Raw genomic sequence first — 25,178 nt, 5'->3', positions numbered from 1 at the left:
TTGGAACAGGCTGCCCAGGGAAGTGGTTGAGTCCCCATCCCTGGAGGTATTTAAAAGACGTGTAGATGAGGCGCTTAGGGACATGGTGTAGTGGGCATGGTGGTGTTGGGTTGACGGTTGGACTCGATGATCTTAGAGGTCTTTTCCAACCTTAATGATTCTATGATTCAGCCCATCTTCCCCAGGTGCTCGTTTTCTGTGGAGCACTGCCTTTGTGCTTCAGGCTGGGCTTTTACAGCCCCGCCTACAGGAGAGTGACCAGAAGAGTGGAGGAAACAAAAGGAAAGAGATGCTTTAAGATGGCAGCTGGACCACTCCTGCTGATGCAGGCCTGTGGGCGAGCTGCCTCTGAAAGCAGGAGGCTGTGTTTTATGCCTCCCTCCTGCTTTGCCGTTTACGGCTGTGCTGCCTGCCCTCCCACCCAGCGGGGCAGTGGCTGTGCCCAAGTTGGCGGGTGTCGCCTTGGCGAGCGTGCCGGCGTTCTCGCGCTCCCGCAGAGCCCGGCCCTGCTCTCCGGGAGCATCACGCTTGGCGGGGGTGGCTGGTGGCAGCACTGGGAGCGCTGGGCTCTCGTGCGCCCAAAGGGAGCTGCCCGCTCCCTGTCTGCCAGCGGCTGTGCGGACTGTGTTACGCCGCCTCTGTAGAAAGAGGAGCGTGTGATAAGTGCTTTCTTCTTCCCCAAAGCGAGGATGTTGGACATCCCACCCCCTCTGCCCAGCCGAAGCGTGGGAACCCTTTGGTGAAGGGCTGCCCCCGGAAATCGGTCCCCGGAGTGGGTTGGTGTCTTTCTGCCGGAGGATGAAGGGAAGCAGCAGTGTGGGTTGGAGCCCCTGCCCTGTGAACCCGGCCAGTGAGCCTCCAGCCCCTAGGGACCCTCTGGCCATTGCATCTGTCACAATAAGAGAAAATACTGCTCCGGGGCTTCTGTTTCCCTAGCAGTCTGGTGGCTGGCTGGCTCCTTCACACGTTCTGTGCCTTTTGCTCCGCTTTCCAGCGGGGGCTTTTCCTCCCCCACTGCAGAGGTCTGCACTCTGACCCTGCGTGTGCAGATTTGCAAGGACTCGGCTGCGGAGGATGGGCGCTTCCCGCACCGCTGTGGGTTAGTCTGTCTGCGCAGAGCAGCGCCTCTTGCTGCAGGGGGCTCCTGGGGGCGTGGGTCCGGCCACCTCTGGCCTGGCGAGGCCATGGCTCCTGTTGCAGGGAAGGAGAGGGATGGCGCTGAGGGGTTAGGCTACTGGGGCTTTGATGCAGGAGACCCCACTTGCCTCTTGCAGCTCCAGGTGCAGGAAAGGGGGGTTTGGGAGCTCCCCACTGGGAGTGTGCACTGGGGGAGGAGGAGGAAGGATGCCACAGCAGCTGTGGAAGGGCACTGGGGATGTGCACAGCGTTGGTGGGACTTGCACCGTGTCTGCCTGAACAGAGGGGTGCATGGCTTGCCCTTGCTGCAGGAGGGCACCCTGCAGAGGGGCCTCAGGCACAGCCTGGCACGGTTGGAGCTTTGCGTAGGGAATGCCAACTTGTCAGAGGGAGTTTCTCTTCCTCCTCCCAGCCCTCTGGTTTCTGCGCCCCATTATGTGGGGCGTAATGGGACTTACATGAGGTGGGACTCTGGGGCTCTGCTCCCTGCTGTGCCAGACAGAATCATAGAATCGTTTGGGTTGGAAGGGACCTCTAAAGGTCATCTAGTCCAACCCCCCCTGCCGTGGGCAGGGACATCTTCAACTAGATCAGGTTGCTCAGAGCCCCGTCCAACCTGACCTGGAATGTTTCCAGGGATGGGGCATCCACCACCTCTCTGGGCAACCTGGGCCAGTGCTTCACCACCCTCAGCGTAAAAAAATTTCTTCCTTATATCTGTCCTGACAGACAGGCTGGTCTCTGTGTGGCACATCGTTCACAGAGCAGTCATGGTTCACACAAATGTGTGGCCCAGAGTCCCTGGCAAAAGCGGCTTCACTGCACCTGGCCTGCGTGCAGCTCACGATGGCGCATGCCTGCCTCTCCATGCGTCATGGTGCCTGTGGCATGGGATGTGAGATAGTGTTACATCTGAGCGTATATCCGTGTACCCTTCCGACTGCAGCCTGTGTGATCAGCAGCCCCACAGCAGTTGGTGGGGCTGGGAATCTGCACTGCCGTGTCTTGTAAGCACTACCCTCACTGCCATGCTCCTTGAGCGACAGCAGCCTGTGTGATCAGCAGCCCCACAGCAGTTGGTGGGGCTGGGAATCTGCACTGCCGTGTCTTGTAAGCACTACCCTCACTGCCATGCTCCTCCTGAGCGACAGCCGGTCCTCTAGCAGCGCATATGAGGATAGAGTTGAAAGGAGCTGGCGCTTGCTTGAAGCCTGCCTCAGATTAAAGGCTTTCCCGTCACAGTAAATCTTGCGTGTCTTACATCTTAACGTGTTGCATTCTTTGCCCCGGAGCAGAGCTGGAAACCGGCCACTGTAACGCTGACCTGTTACAGGAATCACGCCTGTGTACGGCGTGGGAGATCTGGGTGTCATGCTGGATGCTGCTCCCAAGTGGGGTGGGAACCAACTGGCTTTGCTGCGTGGGAGTCTTGGTCAACGGGACGGGCAAAGTCACAGCTCAGGCTGTGGAAGCCGCGTGGTGAGGCTGTGGGGTCTGCGTGGCACTTAATGGCCATAGGGGACAGATAATTGGCTCTGCCGGTTCATTTCAGCCGCATCTTAACTTGTATGTGCGTTTCGGGGGTTTGCTGGTTGTTTCAAACTAATCCTAGCACTAGCTCTGCATCTGCAGCTAATGGCAGTTTAACACCAGTTAACAGCCTCGCAGTTCAGACAGATGGTCTGACTACGCTATGGGGGTGTCAAAATACAGGAATAATTGTTTACAGGCAGAAAACTGCCTACGTGGGAATCAACACCCAAAATTCGTTGGAATTTGTTCAGAAGGAGCCCGTGGCCTCAATCCATAAAGGATGTGTGCAGCGGGTTCCCTCCCCCAGAGAAGGGGCTGTCAGAGCAGCTTAAAGACGGGAGAGTCGTGGAGCTGGAGAGGGGAGAGCCGTCACCTGGTGTCATGAGGCAAGCAGTGGGACCCGGCCGGGCTGGTGGGCACTGTCCTCCGGCTCCCAAGCACCAAACCCCTGGGAAGCAAGTGCTTAGAGGGCAAGATGCTTTATGGTCACAGCTTGCTCCTTCTGGCCTGCTGTGGCTCACTGCCTAAAGGCATGATGGAGCGTGGACCCCCGCTTCTGTGTACTGTGGGGATGGTCCCAGGCTAGGCGGCAGGTGAAGAGCAGAGAGGTGGCTGCGGGAGCACGGTCTCTCCTGCCCTGCCTTGGCAGAGAGGAGCAGGGCACATTCCTCTGCCCTGACTTCAAAGGTTGTTGCTGCATATACAGAGCCCAGCAGCCTTGGCAACCCTCGCTGGCTGGAGCATTGGCAGCAGCTGTTTGCTGCTGTTCCCTGGCTCTGCTGGGTTCTCGCTGCCCTTTTGGCCTTACCGCTTTGGGAGAGATGCCCGCTCCCTCACTGTGGGAGCCAGGGTATGTGCTATGGGTATGTGACTCCGCTTTCCCCTGGTCTGCTGCTCCCAAACCCCTTCCAGGCGGTTTACATCGGTGTCGTTTCTACCTGCTCTCTTTGAGTCTGTACTGTCCACCATGCTGATCTTAAGGGAATTTTGGAGCGCCTCTGACCTGCATTTCAGTCTCGGCACCCTCTTGGAGGGGTATCTCCTCGTTCGCCGAGGAGGGAAACTGCAAGAATGACACCCTCAGCTTAGGACCTTACGTTAAAATGGAGTGAGACTGACCCAGTCCCAAGGGCATGTCCACCAGTAGGATGGGACATGGCTCCTGACCTAGAGCATCTTTATGCTGCACCATAGCCCGGAGGGATCGACTGGGTGAGTGGGTGGGCTGGTCCCTGGGACAGAGCACTGTCCTGCAGCTGGGACACAGCACCAGCCAGCTCCCTGCTGCAGCATGGCGTTTCCAGGCTCCACGCCTGGCCAGTCAGAGCTGTAAGGAGAGATCAGCCGGGCCACCCTGTGGCTTGGCCCCTCAGTTAAACACAGGGGAGCGTCTACTGGTGTCTTGCTTCCTGGGCCGTTCGGGGTCCCAGGTCTTGCCTTTCTCCAGAGGACAGTTAATCTGGGTCTGTCCTCCTTCTGCGGGGAGGGCGAGCTGCCCGTCTGCAGGCATCTTCTCAGCCAAGCAAAGTAGGGACACGCGGCATCTTTATGGGAGGAGCGGACAAATAAGTGGTCACCTGAAAGAGATAGCAAGGGACTTATCAGGGTTCGTAACTACTTTATCAGGGCTGGGGCAGGATCAGCAAGTGCAGGCCCAAGTTCTCCTCCATTGTCACTTCTCTGCGCAGTTAACACAAGAACTGTATTTGTTCCTGTTGCTTTATATGCCAGCACGGGGTGGGGAGGGGGTATTGCGTATCTACAGCAAGCTGCTCTCTTCAATTGGGAGCACACCTTTCTCGTGCCTACCGTTTTACATCCTTAGGTCGCCTCAGGTGAGACCCTGTTGACCCACGGTTTCTCCCCTGATTTAGGCAGAGCAATATCCCTCTGTCTCCAGGGGAGGGTGAGTGAGAGGGCTGGGTTGTCCTGAGTGCTGGTGGAGGTGTTGGGGCTTTTCCAGCCTTGGCTCCTTGCCCAGCTTTTTCTGAGCCATCCAGGTGCCTTCAGCTGCGTAACCCTTTCCCTGTGTCTGGGAGCATTGCTGCAGTCCAATTAGGAGATTAAAAGCTGCTATTGGGAAATGAGACTGATGCAGCGTGGGCCAGCAGTAGCTTCTTGCTTTCAGCTCCTCCAGCTGATTGTGGTTCGTTGGCTCCCTCAGATCTCCTGAGCTTTGCCCACCTGATCCCAGCCCTTGGAGGGGACTGCAGAATAAGACTCTTGTAATAGTTGTGCGTTCCCCCCATGGAGCGTTTCAGGTATATCCCTTGTGGCAGAGGAGAAAAGGGGTCTGACTGTGTTGTATGGAACAGACATTGTGGGGAGGTTGTAGAGGAAGAGGTGATAATGGAATTGCCAGCAACAGCCTTTGGAGGTCCTGCTAGCCTCTGCCCTATGAGCTAGGTGTCTGGTGCACGCGGTGACGTGAGACATGGACCTGGGAACGCCGGGGCAAGGAGAGTCTGCTCACTTGCTCCTTTGTGTCTCCTTCCTCTCTGCCAAGATCCCGTGTAATACCCTGGCTGCTACACTGCAGAGCGCATGCCTTCGGCGCAGAGAGGTCCGAGGCTTTGTGGAAATTTTGCGTGAGGGGAGCTGCCAAAGAGAAATAAACTTGGTTGCTGCTTTCTTCCTCCCCATCCTCACTGTGTGTGCATCCTTGGACTACTCTGTGTCCTGGGCTGTACCCTTGGCAATACCCCCTCCAACCTGGCAGGGCTCCTGATAAGATGCCACTTGGATGTTTCTTTAGGAGATGGATCTTTTTCCCTTGAGGCGTGTGACCCGTTTCACACTGCACTAACTGATGTCACCCAGCTGTGCTCCACACCACCGTGCCTCTTCCCTGCCACCAGATACGTTCTTTGCCTGGGTTTTAGTGGGCACCTCCTTCCTTGTCTGGTTGGCTCAAGTACTGCTCAGGCATCTCCCTTTCCTGGGGAGAGGCAAGTGCCTCAAACTCTTCCGCCCCTTTGTCTGCGTTCTCCCTTACTGGGTCAACTTTTGTTGCAGCACACAGAAAAGGAGGTGCGGCTAGGCTGCTGTCGGGGTGCTGCGCAGCCTTGTTCTGCGGGGGGTCAGGCCTGCTCCCTGAGCCGCTTGTCAGCAGCGTGGCAGGAACCAGGGACTCCGCTGTCCTCTGTGCCACTGATAATGCTTATCTGCCTTCTGCTGGAGTCCCTGCAGATCTGCAGGGGTCAGGGTTTCTTCCTTCCTTTTATCCAGGCTATTCTTCACGGGGCTTTGATCCGCACTGTTTCTCCGGCTTGGAGTCAGGGTGGGTGAGGGATGATGCCGGCTGGGGGTATGTGGGGGGGGGGGGGGGTGCTGCAGGCATCTGGGGGTGAGCGAGAGCAGGGTGGGGAACCTCTCATGCAGGGGGTGAGGAGTCAGACCCGGGGGCTGGCTGAGCACGGTGATCCCTCCCTCACCCCGACTCCGGCGAGCTTTTCTCCGTGGCCAGTGGAACCAGCCTGTGCTGCCCAGGGAGGAGTGGGGCAGAGCGGCTCTGCTTGGCAAGTCTGTGGGCAGAGTTTACTCTGGTCTGACCAACTGTTTTTGCTCTGTTTTTTTGCATGTGCTGTCCTCTCCCACGTGGATTCTGGATTATTCGTTACTAGGTAAGAACAGCATTTATCTCCTTTCTTGGACTGAAAGTGGGGCAGGGGAGGCTGGGACGCATTTGGTCTTGACCCACAAAGGCGACTTGTGTGATGGGAACTTACGGCTTCAAGGGAGCGGAGTACACGTGCGTGGGAGGCTGACTACTTGGATCAGCCTGTTCCTGGGCAGTAGCTCGCCCAGCCAGCAGTGAGCATTTGTGGGTGCCTGTAGGGCTTCTCAGCGTGGAGGGAGCTCTCCTGTGCAGGCGGCAGCGGGGAGCAGAGCACACGGGGACAGGGGGTAGAAAGAGCTTGTCCCATTTGCCCACTGCTGCAAAAGAAACCGCCTCTGCCCCTTTCTCCTTGTTGTTAGAGGAGTGTGAATAAAACTTCTGTTTTGCAGAAGTGGGATGGGCTGCGTCTGAGTATCAACTGGTTGACGAGGCATCAGTGGCTGGGGAGGGATCATGAGGATGGATATAAGGATACCTGGAACGCTTTAAAGTGGGGGCTGTCTTTCTCCTGCATCTCTGCACCAGCACCCAGAGTTGGTAGTGATGCTTTCCATCCTAGGAAAGGTGACAGGGCTGGCTTCTCTTGATGCTCCCACATTCCCACTGTGTGACTGGGACCCACACCAGACATCCTTTGTGGATGGATTAAACCTTTCTTCTCTGTTCAGTTTTAAATCTTCTACTAAAAAAAAAAAATCTTGGCCTTCTCAGCTTTCTGCTAGGATCACTAATGCTCCGGGATCCCAGAAGAGACCCCAGCTTGTCTTCCTGGCCCTCCTGCAGGCAGAAGTGATGCAGAGCCTTTTGAGTTCTGCGGAAAGGCGTGTTAGGGGCAGGCAAGAGGAAATGCTGAGAGTTGTGGGACTCTGAAGCAGAAGGGAGCTAGTGCCGTCGGATACTGTCAGGCTTTTGCTTTGTACCACCGGCAGCATGGTGGCTTAGAGAAGTAGGGGGGAGGCAGTTTTTAATGAGGTTTATTTTGTTTTTTCCTTGTTTTACCCCTAAGGCTCTGGAGTGGGCAGCTACAAGTCCTTCACTGAACCTCACTGCCAGCTTTGCAGGCCTCTGTTGCTGGCCCAAAACTTGTTTGCTTGGAGTGACTGGCTGCTGCCTCTCTAATCCTGCTTTACCTGGCTGTGGGCTTTTGTACCACGCTGTTTCCTTTCGTGCTAATGATCCCTTATAATAGCCCTGTTTGCTCACAGCATTTTGCAGCTAGAGACTGTTCTGCGTCCTGGCATCTGTCTCTTGGATTTTGCTGCACCCTGAAATACCTCATGTACCTGATGGAAAGGACTATAAATCTCTCATAGTTTGCCGCTTCTGGTCCAGAATATCTCGTGGTAGTGGGAGATGTCCTGCTTGGGTGCTCTCCTCCCAGTTGCTTGTGTGCTAGACTTGCCCTGTCCCGGTGGATCAGGGAGGAAACGCCCTGGGGAGTGCTGCGTCCTTGCCTTGTGTTCTGTCTTTTGCCTGGTCTCCTGAGCCTGGACTCATGCCATAGTCCTCGGCCTTGGCACTGGCCGCTGGGCACGACGGCTGTAGTTTGGTCCTTGTTACGTCCTCTTGGAAGAGGGAATGTACTAGCCCTGCTGCGAGAAGGGAGCCCCGAGAGCGAAGGCAGCCTCTGCCCTGGCTCTCCTTGCACCTGGAGGGGCAGTGGTTGTCCCCGTCAGGGTTACACAAGAATGAGCATGGGGAGAAGTGAACACTCAGTGCTAGCATCGCTGCTGGGAGCTTTTTGGAGCATACGTCTGTTCTGAAGCGCCAGCTTGGTCCTTTACCAAGAGGAGAAAAGGGTCAGCGTATGCTTAAAAGGAAAGTGTGAGGTTAATGGTCAGTGCAAGTACAACATTCTTGCTCCCTGATAACTTCCCTTTTGGAAACAAAACCCACATGGGTTTGACTTTGGTAAAGATCAATAGGATTTATAGAGGCCGTTCAAAATCTTCAGGGTCAGTTGGTCAAGTGGGGTAAATTGGGAGAGCTTTGCCAGAGGTTATAACACTTAATTGGTAACAGTGCCCCCAGTCCGGTGCTGTGATTTAATAGGAAACCTGACCCTTTCTGCGCAGCCTCTGGAGCCCAGCTGCGCTGGGAGAGCAGTGGCCTGGGAGCAGCCGGCAGCTAGCCGAGGGTGCTGCTGCTAAACAGCTCTCACAGAAAAGCCCAATAGGATTTGATAGTCTCAGCATCATTTTAAGAGCACTAACACCAGCTCTAGCCTCTAATTTTTTTCTGGTCTCTGCTGTTTCCCTTGTGTGCGTTAGTTTATCTGATGGCCTAACCAAGGGCCACCCCTCCTGCATTGCAGATGCTCCGGGGAAGCACATTTTGGCCTTTTAAAGACAACCTGGAATCTTGCAATTTAAAAATACATATTTCTAAAAACATTGCCATTTGTCTTAGGTTTTCTGGGCTAGGGTCGCTCTCTTCATGAGAAACTTAGTTGGACGTGGCCGTTCGCTGTTAGGAAGGAGGTGGGCAGCTGCCTGCTGAGGCTAGCAGCAGGAGCGGGCCAAGCCCCTCACTGCCGCTCCGGGAACGGAGTGCTTGCCGGGTGCAGGACCCCCTTTGTAGTGCTCCCCGAATCCCCCGCTCCCCTGCCTGCTGCTCCGGGGGCCGGCTTTGCTCGGGTGCTCCCACAGTGCTGCAGTCGTGTCCTCCCGCCAGAGGCACGGCTTCCCGGAGCGCAGCACGCTGAGAAGGACCATGGCCACCAGCATCGGGCATCCTGGAAGGGACCGTGGTAGTAGTGCTGCCCTTGAGGCACGTGGCTGCCTACTGCCCTCTGCTAGAGGCAGGCTAGAGGCTGGCTTACGCTGGAGGGTTTATTTGGATCCCTCCTGCTGGGAGAAGCAAGACCTCATTCATCTACGAAGTGCCATGCCCACCAGTGAATACACGATGCGAAGCAGAAATAGCCGGGGAGGGAGGACACCACCGAACTAGTGTGAGGAAGGGGTCCAGGGGGCTGCCTTGCTGGCTCGGTGCAGGAGCCCGTTATCGTGCTGTGCTCCTGCTGTGGGCTGCTGGGGCAGGAGGAGCGGTAGGGAAATGGGGGAGCTTAAACGGGTTGAAGGGAAGTAGGGTAAATGCAGGATTTGTGCTGGAATCGGGTGGGAGTGGGATTAGTAGGCTGCTGACGGGGAGCACTGAAGGATGTTATTTCAGGGTCTCCATTAAACAATTAAGAGGGAATTTTCTTTAGCCAGAGAGAATGGAGTTAAATGCTGTGAACGGAGGCAGCTGCTTGTGCTGTCTGCCCTACATGGGACTCTGGCAATGACAGTTCTCCAAAGGGAAAGAGAATGAATTTTAATGAAATCTTGAAAGACTTTAAATTTTCATGTTAACTTCAATTATTCAGGACAGTCGAAAAGCAACAGTAAAGCTTCGTAAAAAGAAAGGGAAAGAAGAGGCCAGTTTGATTTTTTCTTTTTTTTTTTTATTCATTGATTTGCATTTTGTTCCACTGCAGTGAAACATGGACATTTTAAAGACACTGGTGTTGGTTATTGCATCTGACAGCAGCGCTGAGGAGGAAGGATATCAGGAAATGACTTACGTACTGCCTGGGGCATGGCAGAGGTACCAAAAGAGCCCAATGTGTAAAAAGGCTGCGTTGTCAAGGACATGGCGGCAGTACGCATACTGGGCAGCTAACGGGGTTGCAGGCTGACTGCTGCACTTGCTGCTCAACCCAGAAAATTGCCTGCGTGGGAAGGCCCCGTGTGCTTTTTAGCCTCACCGGTTCCATGCGATGCCTCTGTTAGCAGCAGGCGGGACGGCTGGTCTCAGAGCGCTGGACTGCGTGTCCCTGGCTGCTGGCTGGAGGCAGGGGACGCAGGCCTGGCCTGAGAAATGCATTCCCACTTTCTGACCTAGGAAGGGCAGGTATGAGCCAAGCCACGGCTTGTACTGAGCGTGATGCCTGCCCGTGGCTCTGTCCCTGCTGACCCTGGGCCCTTCCACAAAGGGCAGCAGCCAGGTGTGGGGGGGGTGCCTCTGTTATGGTGGGCTTTCCACCCTGCTGCGCTCCCAGCAGCTGAGGCTGAGCCTGTGGAAGTGGCTGTGATGGTGAAGAGGACAAGTGTGTGGTTTCATCGCCTCCCAGCCAGCTATGCATCGGGTGTGAAAGCATCGGAGCCGTGTTCGGGCTCTCGGGTGGGTCTGGTCTGCTGCCACCAGGGCTTGGGTACCACTAGGACATCCACGGGCCCTGCAGGGTGGGACCCTCTGCTGCTCCAGGGACTTCTCGAGGGAGCAAAGGGCACCTCTTGTTATCCAGCCTGCGGTACAGGCGTTCAGAGTGCCACGCTGCAGAGAAGGAGATCCCCTGGGACTGCGCGCTCAGGCTTGGCAGCAGCGAGCATGAAGAAATGACTGGCAAAACACAGGGCTGCCTGCCTGCCTGCCTCCTGAGCCCGCTCCCCGCTGTGCGGTGGAGGGAGCTCCACTGCAGCAGAGATCCCTGTTGTTCATGCTCAGACGGGCCGTGCTGACGTGCAGCTTGCTCTTGGTGGGGACTGTGCCCGTGCTCTGCCGTGACCCTGCCTCCTGCTTCGAGTGGCCCTGGTGTTCAGAGCATCCTCAGTTCCCGCCGATTTTCAGCAGCCTGATGCGCCGCAGCCTTGGCTCTCTCAGCTCTTGGAGGGGGGATGCTGTGCATCTGCCTGTGCCCAAGGGCCTTGCTTGCTGCTGGTTGCACAGCTCGCTTCCTTGAACAAGGCGCTTGCTTCTATCTTGGTCCTGTGGTCTTTCTTACTCTCCTCTCACTAAACCCAGGGCATCTGTCTGCATTTCTGTTTCGGATCCCCGGCAGGCTGATGCCTTGCCTCCCTTTGAGGGTGCCCCACTGGTGCAGAGGGGCTCCGTAGCACAAACACGTCTTTTATTCCCTGCTGCTGAGAGCTGCCAGGCCTGGCTCTCTTCCCAGAAAGCAGCGCTAGTTTAGAACATAAGCAGCTATTGTCTTAGCCCTGGAGACTGCGATCTGAGCTCTGCTGGTGTTGCGGGGGGGAGAGGGGATACAGCATGCTAAAGGGACTTGAGAAAGGAGCCCAAGGAATACGGGAGATTTGCAGGCTCTCAATTGTGCTCGTCTCACCAAAAATAATGCGGGTGCCTACTCCTCCTTTGATATTCGAATTGCTCTTCCACCCTGTCCCTGGGGGCGGCTGTTACAGTTAGTTTTAGGTCTAGCAAAGACTGGGTCCTTTGTCTTGCACGGGCTGGAGAAGGAAATGGGGGGGAAGAGTGGTCCCTACAGTAAGGGTCTCCTCCTGGGAGTATACCCCAGCTGGATCTGGGGTCCCTCACGCTACCCCAGTTGTAGGGACTGGCACTTGGGACAGGGAAATTGCTTACAGGATGGAGTCGCCCATCTCTCTAGCGAGCTGACAAAGCCGCTGGTGAACATCGCGTTGTGGGTGGCAGGTAACACCCTCTCCCGTTCAGCTTTGTATCCTCATAGCTGGTTCCCCTCGCTGAGGGATGCATCGGAGCGATTCTGGTACAGGCTTAGAGCACGAGGTGCTGCTTCCCAGGGTTTTCTGTCTTGGGATAATAAACCACGGGTCCCTGCAGCAGGGTCTGCGGGCCAGCTCAGCCCCCCCGTAGGGGATGAGACCAGCTGTGGAGGACGGCAGTATGGCCCAGCCGGGTGTGCTGGCTGCTTAACCACTGGTCCACTTCCCTCTGCGGTGTGATCAAAGCTGTGCGGGGTGCAGGAAGGCAGAATTATGAAGATAGTCTGCTACAAATCAGAAATTCTGCCTGCGCTTTTATTTGAAGAACTTGAAATTCAGCACAAGAACAAAGGGATGATTTAGTAAAATGAATAGGTGGTAAGTTGTCACCTGATGGGGGAAACTTGTGCAGCACAGAGAAAATAATGGCTCTTGGCCCCTCTGAGTCCCTGTGGTATCAAGGACTGAGCAGAGGGGGTCTCGTCCAGTCCCTGAGGTGGCTCGTGGCAGGACTCCTTGTTTTGGGTCTCCCTATTCCAGGGAACAGAAACAGCCCTGCAGTTCAGTGCAAGGACCTGATTGACCTGTTCTTATTTGTGTCTTTGGCTTTGATTTGTTCTGGGTTCAGCCCTGTAATCCAAGGAAAATCACTCCGTAGGTAAAATTACAAGCGGGGATTGTTGGGTAAGGGAAGCCTAGAGTCCCTGCCAGACCCTCTAATCAGCCTTGAGTTGTGGGGAAGGAGACGAGTTCCTGGAGTGTCTCGTGCCTGTTTTCCCCTTTATGAAAGCAGGGAGGGTGCAAGGGAGCTAATCATGAGGCTATTTCACGAATCATTTGGCCGTGATGAGCCGCAGTCAAGAAAGAGGGTTTGAGATGCTGAGTTTTTTCAGCTTAATCTGCTGGAGTGGTGATCCTCTGCCACTCGGCAGGCTGATGCCTGCAGCCAGCTCCGTCTGAGTAAACTTTCCCTGGCTTCAATAATAAATGTTAGTGTAGTAGAGACTCTGCCCTGTGGGTTTTTTCCTCCCCCCTTCCCTCCCCCCCCCCCCCCCAGTGCGTCCCAGTACCCAACCCACGGCAGCTTCTGAAAAGTGTGTTTGGTGGTGGCACAGAGGGGAAACCTCAAATCCTCGCAAAGCAATTACTGCTAATGAGACACTTCCTACACATCTGGTTTCAATTCTGGCTGTATTTTGGGGACTGTTCTTCAGAGCCTGGGAGTGAAGGAAGGTGGGGAAAATCCCTGCCTCCTCTTCTCCCTTCAGCAGCACCCTCCTCCTCCCAAGGTGGCAGTTGGGCTGCTCGTTAGCTCCCATCTTGCTTGCCAAACCTAAACAATTAACACAGAAAATTGCACCTCTCCAGGGAGGTCGAATTTCAGCAGCAGCAATTATTGGATGCTGATCGCATGCCAATTGATTGATATGTTTTTGAGAGCGAGTGTAATGTGTTTAATTAGTGTGTAATTTACAAGAGCAGGGACGGCTGGATGCCCCAGACTTAAGAAAATTTCTGCGTTAAGTGCCAACTGCAAAGAAAATGGAGAAATTTTCTTTTTTAGTGTGCGATTTGCTTGGGTTTCATTTCTTTGTGCAGGGATTTAATGTTAAATTGATGGAAGCTGTCTCTGGCTAGTCTGGCTTTCTCCAGCCCCTCGTCTCAGTGACTGGACGTGGAAGGTGCAGCAGAACTGCCCGTTCCTGCGGGGCTGAGCTGTCAGCCTGCCTGACTGCTGGCTCCTGGCACTGCCTGCCCACTGTGGCTGGGAGGCGGGTGACTGCGTGCCCCTGGCTTTCAGTGGGACCTTGGTTCCCAGTCTCCGAGCTCTTCCAGAGATCCCACGCTGGCCTTACGTGGATTAAGTAAGCCCGAGCTACAGGGCTTCGGCTCCAGTTTCTGACCATTCAGATCAGGTCTTTGTCTGAGTGCAGATTTGTGGGGATCCTGGGCCCTTCTGGCTGCTGGTTTTGGCAGCCGAGTGCCTTGTTATCTCAGTACAGAGTGTGGCCTTGGAGCAGGATGCAGAGAAACAGTAGGGAGGGTCACAGAGAGAGGGATTTCAGGAAGTCTGTGTTGCTTTTGTGCACTGAGCAGCGGGAAGGTGGCGTGGGAACCCTTGGCTTGTTTCCTTGGGAATGAGACAGTCGAACCTGGATCTCACTGGCAGGCTTATCGGGGACGTTTGTGTGAGGGCAAAGAAAACACCGTGCTGTTGGGTTCCTGGAATCCATCAGAGATCCCTCCTGGCCCCTCGAGCCCAGCTCTTCTGGTTCTGCAGGCGGTCCGGCTTACCTCCCTTGGGTGCACTGTCATCTGACTGAGAGGGGTGAGGTGCAGGTGGACAATATCCACCCCCTGTGCCTTTCATTGGCACGCAGCAGGTTCCCACTTCGAAGGAAGACTTGCAGATGAAACCCCCTGCCCTGCGTAGTGCCCCGGGGTTGAGCCCTTGTTTCGTTAGCGGTTGTCTTTCTGCAAGGCCAACTTACAGGGCCTCCTCTTCAGGTTGGGATCTCCAAGCAGGGTTTTCCCAGAGGACAGCTTGCCTTGGAGAGTCCTTCTGACCCGAGCGGCAGGGAAATGGTCTGGGATATGCATTGGTCGAGTGTCTTGGGAGCTGAGCTGTTAGGCAGGAGATAGTTCTGGCCTTGCAAGAGCTGTGTTGGGTGACTTGTCCAAGTCACATGTGATTTCTCAGAACTACCACTTTTCATGACGTAGTGGGTCAGCCCCTGGCAGGAGTAAGTTAAAAAGCATGTACTGGGTGCTCCGGAGAGGTAGGTCTGCTTTGTTCCAGCCGTGGCTGCACGCCTGGCCTGCACTCCCCAAGCATGGAATGGCACGGCACGAGCACCAGCTTTCTGCTCTGCGTTGCTTCTCTGCAAAGCTTGGGTGTATTCCCCAGCTCCGGGTGTGTTTCTGTCCAGGAAAACTTCCTGCAGTCAAGTGCCTGACCTTGGAATAGAGCCTCCCGCTCTCCTTTCTTTTTTGTTTTATTTAATATATAGTAAAATAAACTTATTTTCCCGTTCTTGATGTTAACAGCTGCTTCACTGAGCCACAGCACGATGAAGGAAAAATCAAAGCACAGTGACATTTGCTGGAGTTGAAAGGCAGGTCAGGCTCTAGGGCTACTCATCTCAATTGCACTTTTATTCTAAAAATGAGAGGGAGAATGTGTGCACTCTGCCGGACTGGTGTGATCTCCCGAGCCTTAGGAAGAAGGAGCGGGAGCTGCGGGGTGGAAGCTCTGCAGATCAGAATGTGTGGGAAGGTGCTGGGCTGTCCAGGGCTCCATCCGGTGGCGTTGGCGCTGGAGCAGCGCTGCGTGGGTGAGGGAGAATGTGTGCACTCCTGGTGTCTGGTGTGATCTCCCGAGCCTTAGGAAGAAGAGCTGCGGGGTGGAAGCCCTGCAGATCAGAATGTGTGGGAAGGTGCTGGGCTGTCCAGGGCTCCATCCGGTGGCGTTGCGCTGGAGCAAGCGCTGCGTGGGTGGGTGGCTGTTGCTGAGCAGAAGAGCGGTCCGGGCTGCCTTCGGCTTGGAGACCTCCATGAGTCACAGGCGACTTCTAGCTCCCCGGGGTCAAGTGTTCAGTCTTGCTGTGGCAACGCCAGCCCGAGTGGGTGCGTCTCAAGTCCCTTAACCCTTCTGGGATTCCGTTCCCCACCCATAAACTAGAGCTAGCAGCACTCACAGGGGACGCTGACCCTTTTCTCCACCCAGCCCTTCTCCCACGTACTCCTCCCTGTTGTTCTGCAGCCCAGGCAACCAGGTGGGATTTGGGCCTGGAGCAGCACTCATGTCTCTTGTCCTGGTGCTACAAAGCTGCAGTTCCCATTTCTTGAGGGCTGCAGCACTGAAGCTGGCAGCTCTGCAGGGGTCTTGGCCAGGCAACTTCATCTTCTCTTTGTCACGGTCTTGCTCCTTCTGCTTTTCCCCTGACTCTGAAAAGCAGCTGCTGTTACTGTCCCAGTGAACATCAGGTTTTGGTATCTGCATATGAAAGCTTCAGTTGCTATCGAGCGGGCAGGCAGTGACACTTCACTACCCAGCACAAAGCCCCAGCTGGACCTGAGGGTCTCCACACCCCGGTTGTACCTACCTGCAGGGGCCGCAGGGGTACCTTAAAGGAAAGGTGCTGCTTTGGGAATGCCATGCTTGCACGCGGGAAACGAGGTCTTCTGTTTCCAGCTTGACCTCTGTTCTGTGTGTGTGCTATATACCTCTGTCACAGTTTCTCACTCAGTGGCCTCGGACATGTCACTTGTCCTGTGTGTGTTAGGTGGTGTGGTCTGGACCGCCTCGCAGGGGCATGGCGGAGTGACACGGTGCCCTGCCGAGCTCCCTGGGGTGCCAGGGCTGTGCCGCTTGTGCCAGCGGCTGAGGGACCCGCCTGCTGCGAAGCAGTGGGGTGAGAAGCGCTGTCTGCGTGGTAAATGATGTGTGAGCGAGTGTTGTGCGGTGGCTGCTGCCAGGCAGCTGCTGGCTCTCTGCCATCGGTGTCCGAGGTGACTAGGCTGAGCTTGGGTGAGCTGCCTTACACCCACACGGCAAAGGCGGGGGACCTGAGACTTCCCCTGCTCAGCGGGAACGTCCCCCAAAATATGCAACACCTAATCACTGCCCACGCTCTGTTCCCTGCAGTGACTGCTTCTCTCCCACACTGGCATTCACGTCCTTTCCCGTGGCAAGGAGTAGCGATCGAGTCGAATCCCCTGAAACGTGGTGGGCAGACAGCTTTGTAGAAACCCCAACCAAGCATGCCTTGTCTCCAGGGCTTCTGTATCTAAAAGCCCCTGACCCCTCCCTGCACACTGGCAAAATCAAGTCTGTTCTGCTGTCCCAAGTGTGCTGCTGCTGCTCTTGCGCCTGCCTTTTGCCTTGACAACAGGGCTCTTCAGAGGTGCTGCCTTGGCAAGAAGGGGCTCTCCTGCTGCTCCCCAGGAGTAGAGTAAGAGGAGATGGGCCCCGTTCCCTCTGGCAATCCCAGACCATGCTGTCCAGGGGCCCAGAACAGCTCGCTCTTCTGCCAGGTGACAAAAAGATGTGATGGAGATAGCGCAATCCACGTAATTTTAATTTAGAGGCATCAGAGCAAAGGAAGGGAGGGAGTGCTGCAGTCCTGCAAGCCAGACACTAATATTTCATCTGCACCAGAGCTGGCCATGGGGTCTTGGCTTTCATTGCTGTTTTTCTTCCTCTTTTTATAAATTAAAATCCCAAAATAACTGTGCTGCTCTGGGATATTTTTAAGCTGTTTTTCCCTTCTTCCTTTCTTCCCTGCATCTCCCAACAGCTTATAGCTGAGAGGGCTCCCGGTTGCCAATGGAGAAGGCTGCACGTCACTTCCTTGACATGGGGCCGTCTCCAGCCCTCAATGCTTACTTTGTTTTTCCCCTAATAGTCTCAGTGAGCTGTCAGGACTCTTCACAGTGTCACGTTACCCGTGTTCCACAGCCCGTTGTGGGAGCTGCTGCTAACGTGGCATGCAGAGCACAGGGGAGGCCTCAACGCCCCTCAGCCCGGGTACCGGGGCGGCGGGTGAGGATCTCTGTTCCAGCTGCATCCTTGCCTTCCTCCTCCTCCATTTCCTCTGCTATGTGGCCCAGCACGCTCCCTTTCCCTGGGAAGTCGCCCACCTCCATCCCCTGCATCCCACCCGTCTGGCCATGCTTCCCCTGGGACTTCGTGTCTGTCCTCTTTCAGGAGCCTTTGAGAGTCCAGCCTGAGAAAAGCACACAAGAAGCACCATGTACTCCAAACTCCACCCTGCTTTTAACTATCTAGTAGCTAGCGTGTGGTCCTGTGAGGAGGCAAAGCGGTCCGGGTGGAATAGAAAAGAGGAGTTAAGAGTTGCATTTCACACTAGGAGGTACCCATGTCCTGGTGGGACGCAGACCTGGCTGTGAGGACAGCTCCTATTTCCATAGGCATCTAGAATGAATGCTCTAATGGTTACAGGACTTCTATGCTGCCATAGATTACTTGCAGATAAATAAGCTGTGCTCAATAACAACTATTAAAATGCTCAGCTGTTTAACTGTTAACCTTCTCTCTCATCACGTGTGTTGGGAACTTCACTTCATCTTGTGCTCTGGTTTCCTAGACTTCAAAAGTAGTTCCAGCCCAGGTGATGCATTTGGATAGGAGGTATCAAGCTGCAATGGTAAAGGATGTGCCCCTTTGAGTTGAATGGGAAACATCTGATCCTTGGTAGCCTGTATTTGGAAGCTGGCATGGCTGCGGATAGCTCCAGGCTTAGCTCCCGAACATTTCCAAATTGTGAGTTTGGTTTCAGAAAATCATCTATTGACAAGGCAACCCACGAAGTTTAACAGTTAATGCATGTTGGCTTCTGAGTCTTTGGCTGCACTTGTTACATTCTCCAGGACCTCCTTTAGCCGTCCTTGTAAGGAAAGAGTGCAGGCTTCTCCGTGGATCAAATCAACTGTGGTATCTAATCCAGCATGCTTGTGTTGTGTGGCTGATAGTCAGCGGTCGGTGCTGAGATGTTCCTAATGGGGGTTTTTGTTGTTGTCGTTTGCACATATTTAGTGTTCTGGTTCTGGGGCTCTCCGTTTCTCCCTTGTTTTGCTGTGCATGAGTTAGGCTGTTGCAGCATGCAATATCATCGGTAACGTCAGGATCCTGCTGTTTTCTAGCTATCTGCAGATTTGGGAGCCCACTGTCTGATGAAAACATGTTTAAATCAATGGGTTTAGAAGGCCAGCAACCTGGCCACGATCTTCTGGGGTGATCTGGGAGCTAGTGCCCGATGCTGCCTGGAAAGGGCTGGAAGAGGTGGATGGAAGCTGCCCCAGGTGGTGTCGATAGTGGAGTATTGGAGGAGGGGGCTTGGGGGAGGGTAGGAAAGCTTTGGGTTAGCTGTCTGTTTTCTTGTTTCTAACTGTTTTGTTCTCTCCTTTTTCTCCTCCCCCTTCCCTGCTTTCTAAAGAACATAGGAAGCTTCTTGCTGGTAAGTGGTGGTGTGTCATGCAAAAAAATACCATTTTTCCATCCGCCATCAGACTCGCTGGCTAGTCCGTGTCATTCTTCCATCAACCCAGAATACGCTGGAGCAATAGAAACCTTCTGGAGGTGGGTACAGGCACACCCATCCCCACAGCCTCTGGGCTGCGGAGCGTGCACTCACCTCAAAGGGAGCTATTGCTTTTAGATCACAGTTTGAAGAACTGCTTTCCCCTCTGCCTCCACGTTGCCCAGCCTGACATTGTTGCCTGGGCTCAATTGGATTGCTACCGTCCTTGCACAAAGCAAGCGACAGCTGCTGTGGCACCAAGCCTCTGGAGTGCTGTGGGCGCGAAACTGGGATCTAAGGACACCTCTCACCTAGCGCTTGTCTCATATCCGACCCCATCCTCAGCCTCTCACCTTCACCTCACCTGGGGAGGGTGGGGAAGAGCACTGTCCCAGCTCATACTGGAGGTAAAATGGACAGGTTTGCCTGTTGACCTGGCCTGGGGGTTTTGTGGTATGTGCTGCACCTGATGTAATTAATGAACAAGGGCAGCGCGTTGCTGCTGGCAGGTCGACGGCAGAGGCTATGTGTGCCCCCCCGTCCTGGCTGAGCTGTGAAGCTCGAGGTGTGGGGCAAACACACCGCAGCTAACTCTTCTGGGCATCTTTCTAGCAAAAGCAAGTGAAGTGTGGGCACAGGTCGAAGCCCCTAAGGTGTTCCTGCCCCTGCTCCTCTGGTCACCTCGCCTGCCCTGCACCGTGTCAGCAGTGGCTCATCTCTTCCTCGGCTGTCATCTGCACAGACAGTTGTTTTAAACAGTGAATCGCAGTCATTAAAACAAACCATGTGCGTGCCCTGGCTGATGAGAGCAGCCCTTAGCGGGCGAGGGTGTACATGGCTGCAGGCTGGCTGGGTGCCCACTTCCCTCTGATCCCCGGTGCTGGGAATCCCGGCATCCCGGGAGCCTCGTGGCCAGCTCCTTTGTTTGGTGGCTGTGGATACAGAGCCTATGTAAGGAAGGCGTTTGGCATGTGGTTGGGGCTGGCAGTTCATCTCACGCCCTCCCCCTGCATGCACAAACCTTTGCGCACATCTGCTGGTGGCACGACTGGCTCGGGCTGGAGGGTAGGGCAAGCGGAATGCCTCCCTGTGCTGCTGCCCCTCTCCAGCACGCCCGGGCAGCCGCCCTGCTGTGGCAAAAGGTCCCAGGTCCACGTTTGCCATGGACAGGCAGCTGTCCCCTGCTTGTACGGACAGGCCTGGGTGTAGAGGTATCAAAACGGTTCTCTGCACCAGCTTTGACTTTGGGGCTGCTCCTCTGCCCACACCGTGCTCGTCTCGAGACGTTTAGGTTCACTGCTGTCCCACATATGTAGTTGGATAAGCAGCTGGCTGTTTGGTGTGATATGGGGTGGGACGGAGCTGTGGCAGCTCAGCTAGCCTTGGTCTGGGCATTGCGGCTGGCTGTGTCAAACCCCACTGAACCGAGGAGAAGGGAGTTACACCAGGACTGGACCAGCTGTGGCTGGTGAGCTGTTTAAAGCTATTGCTGCTGGATTTCCTCCCTGTTTTGTGCCCCATATTATGTATAATATATAGACCGTATTGTGCAGACTGGGAGGGGTAGGCTAAGGGTTTGCTTGGAAACGTGTCCTTGCTGCAAAGGCGCTGGAGAGCGAACAGAGGGACACAAAAGTTTTATTGAAAGCCGCCTACTCCTGGCCTGGACCCTGGGCCTCTCTGGGTCCAGGAGGAGCAAGGAGAGATGCTATCTAAGCCGACAGCATCCCCTGCCGGCTAATGCTTTCCGTGCCTCAGCCCTGAGATGCATAAACCGACTTGAGAGCGTTCTGCTCTTCTCCACCGGCTGGATGCTGTTCACTGCTTGCAACACTGGCCCAAACGTTTTACTTTCAGCTGTGTGTGGTTGACAGCGCAATAGCTGGATGCCGCCTGCTTTTGTCTCTCCCAGACAGGAGGGACAGGGTCTGGGCGGGAGAAAAAAGGGTCTGGGTTCCTGGGGCTGCCCGCTCCCTCTTGCTGTGTCCCCATCCAATGTGCAAGCCCCTCTGCAGTGCCCGCGAGCGATCTCTGAGCAGGACCGTAGTTGGTCAGAGGAGAGGGTGTCCCTTCTCTTCCTCTCCTTCCCGTAGGCTCTTGTGGCTCTTCCTGCCTTCCCGATCCAACTGGAGCAGCTGCCCTCCTCCCCTGAGGGCATGTGCAAGCACGTGTTTTTTCTGGCTGTGTTTCCTTTCTCCTTTCTAGTGATGTTCTTGAGCTCTTTTCTTTTCACCTTACTGTGTAGCTCCGGGGGGCTTTGCTCTCCCCAAGGAAGTGGCCTGCACTGGGTTTGACAGAGCACCGTCGCCGTGGAGCTGGGCGATGGGCTGCGTGTCCTCCCCTGCTGCGGCGGGAGGGGATGACGCTGCTGCCTCTCGCCCTGCTGGTAAGTCTGTCTCTGTGCGTTCCCAGGAGGCCTGTCTCGCACCGCTCCGCGGCTCTTGTGGTTTGTCTGCTTTATGGGAAGCGGTTAACAAAGCTCTGCTGCACCAGACGGCTTGGACCAGAGCCCGGGGCTGACGCTCCTGCCTGTGGTGGGTGCCGGACACAGCCACGACCGAGCGCCTGTCTCGGAGCCGCTCTGCGGGAGCCCTGCGCCCTGCCTCCGTGGCAGGCGCTGGTGCTGACTGGCACAGAGCTGTATCACTGAGGGCACAGGTGTAATTCCTGGCTGGTGCGGGCTCTCTTGTGGCGGGACTGCTTCTTGGGAGAGGTGCAGTGAGAACGCTTGGCTGGCGTGACTCGGCTCCTGGCCCAGGGTAGGGAGCAGTGCGAGGTGTCCAGCTGAACCGGGGGTAACCCGCTGCTCCCCTGCGGAGCCCTGGCTGGGAGGAGGTGGCAGAGAGCTGCTGGGCTGCCCTGTGGCGTGGCGTTCGGCTTCCGCTCTCTAGAGCGGCTCTGGCTGAAGTCTGGCAGGCCCTTTCCTGAATATTGCTCCCAGCGCTCCCTCTGCCTGCAGCGCTTTGTACAGCTGGCATGGCAAACGGATGCTGCTGCTGTCAGGATGTCTTGCCTTTGCGCAGGGTACGTGCTGGCCATTCCTGCATCACCCCGCTGCCGCTACTCAGCTCCTTGAGGGCTGGGCGGGTAGGAATTGAGGTGGTTTTTTCCTATTTGCACCCCCCCCCGTGTTGTTACACCCTTGAGGAACTCTGCAATACCAGCTGATCCTCACACCCCTTTGCAGATGAACAGGTTTATATCAGCTTGTAAAGCAACTGGTGTATGTTTGGAACAGGGTTGGCAGAAGTGATGTCTTACAGCTCAGCCAACTGAATCAGCACGTAAAGAGGCTGAAGGCTTGAATGATTCACTCTCAGCTACTCCAGTAGTCATGCAAGGCTCTTCCTCTGGTGGAGGGAGTTGATGCTGTCTCAGGGAAACAGTAGCCACAGGACAGTGTAAGCTTAGGGCAGACTGTAGCCCCTGAGGTGTTTGAAAGGTCTGTTTGTCCCCCAGCAAGGGAGAGGCTTCCCTTCCCCATCACCCTCGTGTTGCTCTAACATCATCCCCTTCGTGCCGCGTCAGTGGAGATGCTGTGGGCTCGCGGCTCAGCTCTCAGCCGGAGTTTCTTGCAGCGCGGGTTGGCGAGAGCGGCAGGTGGCAGTGTGAGCCTGCCGGAGGAGCCGAGGGCTGCAGGCGGGCAGCCTGGGCTGCAGCTCGGGGCGCACCTTCTGTCTGTGCGGCAGCAGGGTTAGGGCTGTAGTGCTGCACACACACTGCCCTGGACACCCTTGGAGTATCGGGAGAATGTGGGGGGAACAGACTTGAGGGGTCTCTGTCCCATCACCCTGGCTCGCCTCTCTCCAACCCGGGTGCTGTTCTCAGTGTCGCTCCTGAATGCAAGTCCTGCGGTGGGCAGCTGTCCTGACAGCGCAGCGAGCCACTGGGCAACGTGGTTCTCCTGGGAACCACAGAGGAGGGAGGCAGTGGCCGCTGAAGGCGTGAAATCCCTAGCACGGTGCCTTGGTCTGGAAAGTCCTCTTGGGCTGCGGGTGCAAGCCCGGCTGCCTCATTTGGAGCCCGCCAGCTGAGCTCGCAGGAATCGAGGAGTCGGGGCCAGGAGCGCGGGTGCCAGCGGGAGCCCAGCGGTTTGTGAGCAGTCACCTGGGGCAGCGGTTTACCCTTGCGAAGGCAGAGGATGACAGGGCTGGGCAAAGAGTGCTTGGGCTCCCCGGCCAGAACAGCGGTGAGCTGTGTGGCTTAGTGCTGAGATGCATCGTCTCCCTCCCCTGGGTTGCTTTTGCTTTGCTGTGTGTCTGCTTTTGGGCAGCAGTCCTGTACTTTTAGATCTAGACACTGAGTTCTGTGTGCAAACCTTGTTTTATTTTTTCTTTTTTAAGGAGGGAGGCAGAGACGACATAAAACCCATTCACCATATGGGTGGCTAGGTGGAAGAGGTGTAGGCAATGCAGCTGTGGCGTGCAGACCACCAGCTCGGAGAAGGGCCTGTGGTCCTGGAAGAGGGTGACCTGTATTCCCCGGGGCGCGCGCGTGTGGCCCGCTCCAATGCTCCATGCTTGGGCATCCCTAAGCACGTCTGGAAGACAGCTGCGTGGTCCAGTGTCGCATGGTAGGAGGGGGCTGTTTCAGGACAAAGGCATTAAGTGGGGAAACCCCCCCTCTTCAGAGGAGGCAGCTGGGCACCCCTTGTCCAGCACCGCCTGGCACGGCTGTTGATTAGGAATGGTGTGAATTAACACCCCTTTCCACTCCCAGCACACACGCCAACCTAGCCGTGAGGCTGGCCACCCCAGCCCCATCTCCCGCACCCGCTCCCCCGTCTCCCATTGACAGGGTTTAAAAGCTCTTTATTTCCAAGTGCTGCTCAGCAGGAGTCAAGCTGGGTCCTGCCAAGTGTTAAATGAAATAATTAAAATCCCCACTTTCTCCCCCTCCTGCTCCTTTCTCTGTAATGCTGGTAATTAGCCTGTAAAACTGCAGGAGGGGATGGGGAAGGGAGAATGTGCAAACGCCTTCTGCAGGCTCCCTCTTCCTCCTCCTCGCCCTCCCTGGAGGAAGCACAAAATGGCTCTCTAGGCATTGGGCGCTGTCAGATAAATCCCAATTAGCTCCCTGCCAAACAGGATTAGCGAGAAGGGAGCCAGGTGGAGAATCAGCCTGGCAACAGCAGGAGCTGGGGGCTTCTGCAAGGTCTCTAGCTTGGTGAGGATGGAGAGATTGACAGCTGTCAGTCAGATCCCAAAGTAGCACTGATTTTTGGTGTTGCAGGCTGGTATCTGGCATCTGGTAGGCAGAAATGGGAAGGTGAAGGAAATGAAACTGGTGTCTCCTGCTGGCGTTTTCTCTTCCCAAGTAACTGGTGGCCTGAGGGCGCGGGGTCCCACAAGATGCCTGTGAGTCCCTCCGCATCTGAGGTCAGTGCAGAGATGACTGGTGTCTGGTGTCTCCTGCTGGCGTTTTCTCTTCCCAAGTAACTGGTGGCCTGAGGGTGCGGGGTCCCACAAGATGCCTGTGAGTCCCCCTGCATCTGAGGTCAGTGCAGAGACGCAGGGCACGCAGGGCACCGTGCATGGGTCATGCTGCTCCCAGCGCTGATGTGCCGGGGCCTGCCCAGGCCCCGAGATAGAGTACGTGTCTCCTGCCAGCTCTGTGCTTCAGAAGCAAGAGGGTCAAACTACCGTCCTGCCATGCTGAGCACACCCAGCTGCGCCCAGCCCAGCCCAGCCCCTTCTGCCTGTCTGCTGCATTTTGGCAGCAGCTGTGACATCCTCACTGTGAAAGCCCAGAAATAAACCCATTAATGGCACCAGGCTTTAAACTGTCTGGTGACCACATGGAAGCCTTAATGCATTGAACACTTTCATTTAGAAAACTGGGCAGGGGGGAATATGGATGAGCTCAAAGATAATGTTTTCTTGCCTGTAGTAGAGGAATAGCAGCTGTGTCTGAGGGTGTTAAATTGGCCTACTGTCCCCCATCCCTCCCTCTTCTTTCCTGGCAGACGTGGTGACTTTCTGCCTCTTGCACCCTGCTGGGGCTGACCCTCCTCTGAACACCTGCAGCCTAAGCCAGGCTGCTTCCAGTCGCGAGGAGGAGGAAAGGGAGAAATGCCGTCGGCGCAGGTGCGTGGTGTTGCTCAGAGAGGGGATGATGAGCAGTGGATGGACTGCTCTGGAGCCTTGGCGTGGCTGAGGGATGAGTCCCTTCTGCCTGGACCTGGCCAGGCTGGGCTGTCCCAGTGCAGACTGAGCCAGATGTAGAGGTACTGGGGGGGGGGGCGAGCTGTCCCTATGTCTTGGGTGCCTTTGGCTCGTGCGCAGCCACCTCTTTCCACTTCAGGCTGGCCTGGAGCTGGTGGTGTGCATTCGGTGCTGCTGGGCTCGCTGGCCAGCTCTTCCGAGCTGCTCTCCT

At 55.8% G+C, this 25,178-nt stretch overlaps 1 protein-coding gene across 1 annotated transcript in view; it reads left to right on the top strand.

Annotated features, from left to right (window-relative positions):
• Positions 1-25,178, top strand: part of AGRN (agrin) — a 121,671-nt gene that overhangs the window by 22,662 nt on the left and 73,831 nt on the right. The window contains exon 2 of the mRNA XM_009274196.2: positions 18,720-18,740. Within this exon, the coding sequence (XP_009272471.1) occupies positions 18,720-18,740 (21 nt within the window). The remainder of the gene's footprint in view (positions 1-18,719; positions 18,741-25,178) is intronic.

The sequence above is a fragment of the Aptenodytes forsteri genome, unplaced genomic scaffold (assembly GCF_000699145.1).
Source record: "Aptenodytes forsteri isolate BGI_AS27 unplaced genomic scaffold, ASM69914v1 Scaffold16, whole genome shotgun sequence".
Lineage (NCBI taxonomy): Eukaryota > Metazoa > Chordata > Aves > Sphenisciformes > Spheniscidae > Aptenodytes > Aptenodytes forsteri.
Note: the sequence above shows the minus strand (reverse complement) of the source record. Positions and strands in the feature narration are given on the sequence as shown.